The sequence below is a fragment of the Gossypium hirsutum genome, chromosome D03, assembly GCF_007990345.1.
Source record: "Gossypium hirsutum isolate 1008001.06 chromosome D03, Gossypium_hirsutum_v2.1, whole genome shotgun sequence".
Lineage (NCBI taxonomy): Eukaryota > Viridiplantae > Streptophyta > Magnoliopsida > Malvales > Malvaceae > Gossypium > Gossypium hirsutum.
The window spans coordinates 14585270-14593698 of NC_053439.1; the positions used below are offsets into that span (position 1 = coordinate 14585270).

General features: G+C 33.5%; 1 protein-coding gene and 1 pseudogene across 3 annotated transcripts; one reads left to right on the forward strand and one right to left on the reverse strand.

Moving 5' to 3' along the window:
* The first annotated feature begins 611 nt into the window (after nt 1–611).
* On the forward strand, nt 612–4266 carry LOC107949583 (probable sulfate transporter 3.4). Of its 3 annotated transcripts, XM_016884292.2 has the most exons (13): nt 642–1016; nt 1374–1422; nt 1509–1716; nt 1796–1967; nt 2039–2104; nt 2388–2501; nt 2604–2720; nt 2795–2921; nt 2997–3283; nt 3370–3560; nt 3634–3719; nt 3851–3927; nt 4011–4266. In XM_016884292.2, exons 1-13 carry the CDS (start codon nt 669–671, stop codon nt 4143–4145), a joined length of 1977 nt encoding a protein of 658 aa, XP_016739781.1. In that variant the 5' UTR covers nt 642–668; the 3' UTR covers nt 4146–4266. The 3 variants fall into 3 exon arrangements, with proteins under 3 accessions (XP_016739782.1, XP_040945761.1, XP_016739781.1); XM_041089827.1 differs by lacking the exon at nt 2039–2104 and having other exon boundaries at nt 641–1016; XM_016884293.2 differs by lacking the exons at nt 3634–3719; nt 4011–4266 and having other exon boundaries at nt 612–1016; nt 3772–3910.
* A 119-nt stretch (nt 4267–4385) lies between these two features.
* Nucleotides 4386–5552, reverse strand: LOC107949584 (protein SYS1 homolog; annotated as a pseudogene).
* Between the last annotated feature and the right edge of the window lie 2877 nt (nt 5553–8429).

An 8429-nucleotide genomic window follows, 5' to 3' on the forward strand; every position in this document is an offset into this window, starting at 1 on the left:
CATGTATAATTTTTAGATTTAATAAATATAGTTATGAGAGTATTTTTTTCTTTTTATATTAAATAAATCTAAAAGAATAACTACGCATTATTGGACTTGAACTTGAAGATTAAAACTTTAATTTTATCATTTCAACTGAAGTCACATTTGATTTTTGGTTAAAACAGCCATTAGTCCCTATATTTCTATCTTCTAAAAGTTAAAAATTCAATCCTCTTACATTTTAAATTTAAAAATCGTAGTCTAATTAGTATTATTTTTGGTTATTTATGTTAGAATTTATTGATGAACATGTTTATTTTGTGGCAATTATACGCCAAGCTGACAAATTTTAACAAAGTTAATGATTGGATTTAAAATTTTTATTAAAAAAGTAGGACTTGAATTTAAAATTTTTAATTACAATAACTAAATGTTAAATTTTATTAAAGTACAAAGATTAACAACATATTTTAACCTTGATTTTTTAATAAAATTTTTATTATTATACATAAATCTTTTTCATCAACATAACCTAATAATATTAATAAATTATGTTAAGGAGATCATTTTGTTTTAGTGAGGAAAGACGAAAAAGACAGGATTGCCCTCATTCAAGCAAAGCTTCCAATTTTAACTTCGCCTATAAATTCAAACGCTTCATTCTTCACTAAAACAAAGAAAAAAAAATGGGTGTAACCTCAGACAGGGTTGAATATGTGTGTAGGTATGGTGGAAATGGAACAACAACAAGTGGTGTAAATGTGTCAATAGCAGCAGAGGTAACAATGGAGATACACAGCGTTTGCCTGCCGCCAAAGGAATCCACTTTCCAGAAGCTAAAACACAGGTTATCCGAGATATTTTTCCCTGATGATCCTCTCTACAGATTCAAGGACCAAACATGGTGTAAGAAACTGGTTTTGGGACTTCAGTTTCTGTTCCCAATATTACAGTGGGGCTCTCACTATGATCTCAACCTCTTTAAGTCTGATGTCGTTTCGGGTCTCACCATTGCTAGCCTTGCCATCCCACAGGTAAGTAATTCATGATCCCAATATCACAATATTTTCCTTCTTCCCACTTTTTTCATGAGTTTTCTGATTGTATTCCATCTTCTTTTGGATCATCAGAGTGGCTATTTTTTGAACAATTTTATGTGAAATGAGTAACCGTGACTTGTATGAACTGGAATTTTGTTTTTATGCTTTTTAATAATAAAAGAAATATATGGTTTTTGTCATATTCTACAAATAATAAGTTAGTTTTTCTCAAATAGTCAAATCCTCATGTGAAATTCAATGTCCTTTTGTGGTAAATGAGTTGCATTCAAGTGAGAAAAGAAAAGAAGAAAATTGGTCCTTACTTTGATGGTGCTTTTTGTTGGAGCGCAGGGAATCAGTTATGCACAACTAGCGAATTTGCCTCCTATTATTGGACTATGTCAGTATCGGTTTAGACTTTTGATGTAGTTGATAAATGAAATAAAATAAAATCAACATTTTTATTATCCCATTAATTTCATGCAGATTCAAGCTTTGTTCCTCCATTGATGTATTCATTGCTGGGGAGTTCTAGACACCTTGCAGTGGGTCCAGTGTCCATTGCTTCCTTGGTGATGGGTACAATGTTAAGTGAAAAGGTGTCCCCTGTTCAACACCCTACTCTTTACCTTAAGTTGGCCTTCACTGCCACCTTCTTCGCTGGTTTATTTCAGGCATCTTTGGGCTTTCTAAGGTATTTATTTTTCAACTACTCCTCGGAGTTAACTTGAAACAAATTAAACATGGTTTGTGGTATGTTAATGGCTTTACAGGTTAGGGCTTGTGATAGATTTTCTGTCCAAGGCAACCCTTGTTGGATTCATGGCTGGTGCTGCAATCATTGTATCATTACAGCAGCTCAAGGGATTGCTGGGAATCGTTCATTTCACTACCAAAATGCAATTGATTCCCGTTTTGACCTCTGTATTTCATCATACAAAAGAGGTAAGGCCAGTTCACATGGGTAGTTTAGAATCATGTTACAGTGTAGTAATATGGGTTGAATTCATATGCAGTGGTCTTGGGAAACTATTGTAATGGGATTCAGCTTCCTCTTATTACTCTTGACCACAAGGCATATTGTAAGTATCTCCAAGTGTATCAAATAATTACCTTCTAATATTCGATTTTTAATTGCAAATTAAAACAAGAATTATTTACAACGAGTAGAACTGAGTTTGCAAAATTTTCTATAATATAAAAATAAAAATTTGAAAAACCTTTTAAAAGTACTATACAAAATATATGTTTTTTAAAGTTTTAAAAAGTAATCCAATACTGTACATTAATCACAATTTTTTTTTTCCAAATTGCAGATTGTAGCTTAATTATTTAAAATTACGATGTTTGAAATATTTGATGCAGAGCATGAAGAAGCCAAAGCTTTTTTGGATATCAGCAGCCGCCCCATTAACATCAGTGATTCTCTCAACTCTTTTGGTCTTCCTCATTAAATCCAAAGTTCATGGAATCTCAATTGTATGAACTTATACTATTATTCTTCCTTTTATATCTTTAAAATTAACAATCTTTTGGGAAAAAAAATAATCTAAGTTTTGTGTTTGCTTTCCTCTTTCACAGATTGGGCACTTGCAGAAGGGTTTGAATCCAACTTCAACCAACATGTTGTACTTTAATGGCCAATATCTGGCTTTAGCCATCAAAACTGGCATTGTCACTGGGATCCTATCCCTCACTGTAAGCTTTTCTTCAACCACCATTCACATGCATATCTTATTCATACCTAATTATTCATACCTAACATGTTGTAGGAAGGGATTGCTGTGGGAAGGACATTTGCATCTCTAAAGAACTACCAAGTGGATGGAAACAAAGAAATGATGGCTATCGGTCTCATGAACATGGCTAGTTCTTGCACTTCATGTTATGTAACAACAGGTGAACACTCTTTCACATCCCTCTGAAAACACAAAAGTGACATAGATATTAACCTAATTGATTTTCAATTTTCAGGATCATTTTCTCGATCAGCAGTAAATTACAACGCGGGGGCACAAACGGCGGTCTCGAACATTGTATTAGCTGGGACAGTGCTGGTGACATTGCTGTTTCTGATGCCACTGTTTTATTACACCCCGAATGTGATATTAGCAGCCATCATCATAACGGCAGTGATAGGGCTTATTGATTATAAAGCAGCTTACAAGCTGTGGAAAGTTGACAAACTGGATTTCTTGGCTTGTATTTGTTCCTTCTTTGGTGTTCTTTTCATTTCGGTTCCTCTGGGACTGGGCATTGCAGTAAGTGTGTGATTGGTTAGTGATCCTGTGGTGGTGTAATATGGAATGAAATATGATGAGGTTTGTTTTTGGTTGGAAAAATGCAGGTGGGAGTGTCAGTAGTCAAGATCCTGTTGCATGTAACCAGGCCAAACACTCTAGTGTTGGGGAACATTCCTGCAACACAAATCTACCAAAGCCTCAACCGATACAAAGAAGCTTCAAGGGTTCCTTCATTTCTCATACTCGCCATTGAATCCCCAATTTACTTTGCAAATTCAACTTATCTGCAAGAAAGGTAACTTATCTCTGCAATTTCAACATATTATTATATTATGTCACCGAACGCTACATTTGTTTGTTTATTAAAGGCTGTTAAGATGGGTTCAAGAGGAGGAAGAACGTATTAAGGCAAACCATGAAAGCACTTTGAAATGCATCATTATTGACATGACTTGTAAGTTACTCCTTTTTGCCTAACTCTGATTCCGGTAGACTTTTTCTCCCAGATACTTGTTAGACAAGGACGGAAAAATGAAAAAATTCGCAAAAAAGAGTGCGTGAGCTAACAGTGGTACAATTTGACAGCTGTGACAGCCATAGATACAAGTGGAATCGACATGGTATGTGAACTAAAGAAGATGCTGGAGAAAAGATCACTAGTGGTATATATCGTCCGACACCCTATAAATGTTTTCAATCTTTGTTTTAGCTTTTGAGACTAACACTAAATCCTCCATTAATGAAGCTTGTTTTGGTAAACCCTGTGGGAAGCGTGATGGAGAAGATGCATCGATCAAATTTCCTGGGAACAAATTCATTGTTTCTCACTGTTGGGGAAGCTGTAGCAGACATTTCAGCTTCGTGGAAGCCTCAGCCATGAATGAAGGGGCAAAAGAAAATGTGTTTTTTTCTTTTAATTTACCCTTTTTTTAGTTATCAAGAAATACAAATCAATTAAACATTTTGTTTTTGGTTTAATGGATAAATCAAAGTTATGTTCATCCCCTTACTGACAACACATTGTGCTAAAGCGTAAGCTTGTATTCAGTGTGCAGTATTTGCTAAAAGTTCTAGATTAACCCAAAATTTCAGACCAAAAAGAATCAATCAAACGATATCATTAAAGAATGAAAAATCAACCAAAACTATGCAGATAAAGTCAGAGAATAGTATCAGACACACTATCAACTTTGTAACTTTCAATTATATATTTAGATCTTCCTCTACAAATACCTTACCTTGTAAGCTCAGCTGCATATATGATTTACTTTTAAGCACCAATATCCCAAGCTTTATGGCTGCTTTCCATCAAGTGCAGAACTCCGAAACACTTGCTTTCCATCATGTTTATTATCCACGCTCTTTCGATTTCCTCAACCATATCGTGTTATGGGAATCTCTCTCATTTCCCGTCTAATGCATAAGTATTCACCCAGCAAAGCCATCACTGCAAATCCAGTAACATTGACAACCCGCCATGTTACCGAGGAGGGCCAACCTCCATATATGGTGCATATAGAAAGATGCATATAGAAAGATAGATAATATAGAGGGTGGCTGCAAAATCTAAGCATTTCTTTTCCCTTTCAATCAAATAAAGCATGTAGACAGATCTGCATGGGATCCAAATAAAGCAAAATCGAAAGTTAAAATGAGCTAAGTTAAACGCATACTACTGTTGCTATCTCTAATCCTCTTGGTACATTTTACTTCAAGAAAATCTAATAGCTACTACATTGGTGAGCAAACAGTAGTAAACTTATTGATTTTCCAATACACAGAATAGGCGATAGTCGACCAAAATAAGACCTGGTTTTAATACTATCATTCTTTTTATGAAAATATTCAAGAATATCTAATAGCTACTATATTAAAGTCAACCAACAAGGTGGGTTTATTACTGGCCAAACTACTTAACTTAATGGATCCCTGTACTATAGATCATGCATCTATACTATATAAGCAGGGCATGGAAACCAAGCATTTGTTGCATACAATACAAGAAATTAAGAAGTAGATGATAGGTAGAAGAAGCAGATAAGCATTGGGAAAAAGGAAGATGTGAATTAAATTCAGACCCCGAAATAGAGGTGAGAAAAAAGGCAGCAATGGCACACCAGTCGGTAACGGTAGAGGCAGTAACAGTAACAAAGTCAAAGAGATAGACCAAACTCATACGAGATGCTCGAGAGCCCACAAGAAAGGACGAGAAAGCTCCAAGTGTAAGGTAGTATAAACATTGAAGGCAAACAATTTGGGCTAAAATAAGCGAAGGGTCGTACAACATCACGCTTTCAGATTCGTAATAAAACCTTTTAATTAACAAACAAGTTTACAATAAAATTGCTTGCCTAGCTGAAGCTTTTCGGAAAACCCAAGTTTTTGAAACATTGAGTCAAGAGAGAAACAAACGCGGATCTGGAAGACGCTTTTTCTGGAGGAATCTGAGAACAAGCAAATATATATATACACTGAAATAAATAAACAATCCCAGCAAACTTAACTTAAATTGAGCTATTGATTTGAAAACTGAAAAGGAAGATTGTAAACCAATCGTCGAGATAGATTGTAGCGAGAGGATAGGGAGCCATTGTTGTATAGAATATATGTGGATATTATATAAAGTATTTTCAAATAAAAAATATATTATTATAATTTTATGTATACATACAACAATCATACATGCCGATTGAGTCTTAACTCAATTGGCTCCTATGTTAAGGGTTGAGGACAGTGGTGGAGACAAAAAAAAATTTTGTGCAGGGGTCAGAATTAAATTGTATTTACGCAATTTCATCATTTTAATAGTTTATATCTTTATAATTTTTAAAAGATTAAATTAAATTTTTATTATTTTTAGGGAGCCAAAGTGTAATTTTACTATTACTAATTTAAAATTTTATAAATTATAAAGAGCCTAAATTGAAAATTTTCCATTTTAGGGGGGTTGGTAGGGAATTTTAGGGGGGCAGGGCCCCTGCCAGCCCCTCCACTTGGCTCGTCACTAGTTGAGGAGGGGTTATAGATAGTTTTAGTCATTATATTAAAAAAGGCATTGTATGATAAAAACTTATAATGAGACTAATATTAAAAAAAATAAAGAAAAACAGAAAAGAATCGATTTCATTAGAATTATTTGAAATTAAAAAAAATTATCGCAAAATATTATAATTATTTGGCTTCCTTTCTGTATGAATAATGTGGTGAAAGTTCATAAAGAGTGATTTAAGAGCTTATTCATATGCTATAAATAGACCCTTAGATTGGAGACTTAAATGAGTCTATTCTCATAAAATTTTTTGAAAAGAATTTATTTCTGGAGTGTTCTTTGTATTCTTTTGATTTGTTAGAACAATTCGAATGCAATCATTTGTTCTGCATTCGAATTGTTCTAACCCGATATAATTGCATTATATCCTAATAATAGTTTTTTTTATTGTCCTGCACGATAGAGGGAAAATAAATTACTTTTTAAGATAGTTTCTACAAAACGCATCTTTATAACTTTATAAAATTTTGATTTCAGATCCAACCAAGTTTTTATACAATAATTTAAGAATAGTTTAACCCATGGATCTAAAACCATGGAGGCATTAATTATCACCGAGAGACTCAAACAATTTAACGAACTCAATTATAAATGTTAGGCGTGAAGACTTTCTTTCAAGTAAAAATCACTATAGTTGCACCGGATTTTTCACTCCATATTCGGCTAACATCATAAGTTATTTAGCGATCTTATAAAATGCATGTGATAAATAATATATGTGTAATAAGTATAACATATATTGGTGCATGTAATAAATTATTATGTGATCATATTGTGTGAATGTGTAATGGGACTAGAACGTTAGTCTGGCAAATTGTGCACCTTTAGGCGTTTCCTTCTTTTCAAATCCGCTTAAGTTAGCCTAAATCTCGAGAGATGAGAATTCTTTTAAAAATTCTCTAAGGCACTGAAATAAAGCGAAAGGAACTCAAAAGATAAAGGAACTCAAATCAAACAGAAAAAACACAAGAAAGCAATATACACAAGGTGTTTGAGTAAATGATCTCAAATATGTTATATTCTCAAGAATGAAGTGATTACAAATAAAGAGGGATGGCTCTATTTATAGTAGAGCTCTCCCAGATCCAACGGGACAGATTGAATTACATCAATGGCTGATATTAGTGCCTATTTATAAGATGAGAGTCCTAAGGGATTTAAGCTCTATACATTCTTATTTTTTAGGGTTTACAATAATTATCTTGGTAAAAATACAAGTTACTGGAGTGTTATGCTTTAACTAGGATCTAAGTAGATGGGCCTTGAGTCTCTTGCAAGCAATGGGCTAGTTCTGTCAGGTCAAATGACCCCAAGTGAACATAAACGATCTAAATTGTGTGCATCAATTGTAGGCTCCCTTGAGTGACCCGTGACATTCTCCCCCACCTATTCTAGTGACGCCCTTGTCTCGTCTTCAAAATGAAACTGGTCTATTTTCTCTTAGAACTGCTATAGGGTCTTGGTAGGTTCCCAACTAGCATCACTTTCGGAAGTCCCTTCTATCGAACAAGGTACTCATGCCTCAACCTGTAGTACTTTCGTCGAATCACTTAATTTGTCATGATGCATTTAACATCACGATCATATGAGACCTTTACCCCCATTGGTGCTCATTCGGACTTGCATCTATTCATTCTATACAACTATAACTGGCATTAACTTGTGCAACCTTTTTTCTATGAGTATGACATGAAAGGTACTACCATCCAAATGAAGTGTCAACTTCTAATATAATTGCACGATGCATATTTCCTAATCTATTGTATGGTAGTAATAAATTTAATGAAGTTTTTAAAAAAAAAAGTATTAAATAATTATTTAATTTAAAAATATAATATATAGTTTCTTATCTAGCAAGAACTATCTTAATTAAATTCAAGAATGTCAAAATGTGTCTTTTATTCTTAAAAAGTGCATCCTTAGGAGATAAATTATTTTTGAAAAATGAAGTTGGAAAATATGAATCTTTCATATTTGTTAATAATTGTAAAACTAATAAATAGTAAGGAAAATCTGAAAAGAAAATGTAAAACATTTATAATACCTATTTATAATTGTAAAAGTTTCGAAAAGGTTTAAATTGCTTACATTTTAGTGGTTGGTGTAGATAATAAA

Coding starts and splice junctions, on each gene's coding strand:
- LOC107949583 (XM_016884292.2), top strand. CDS start 669: ATGGGTGTAACCTCAGACAGGGTTGAATATGTGTGTAGGTATGGTGGA. Junction 1,717..1,795: donor GCATCTTTGGGCTTTCTAAG/GTATTTATTTTT, acceptor ATGGCTTTACAG/GTTAGGGCTTGTGATAGATT. Junction 1,968..2,038: donor TATTTCATCATACAAAAGAG/GTAAGGCCAGTT, acceptor ATTCATATGCAG/TGGTCTTGGGAAACTATTGT.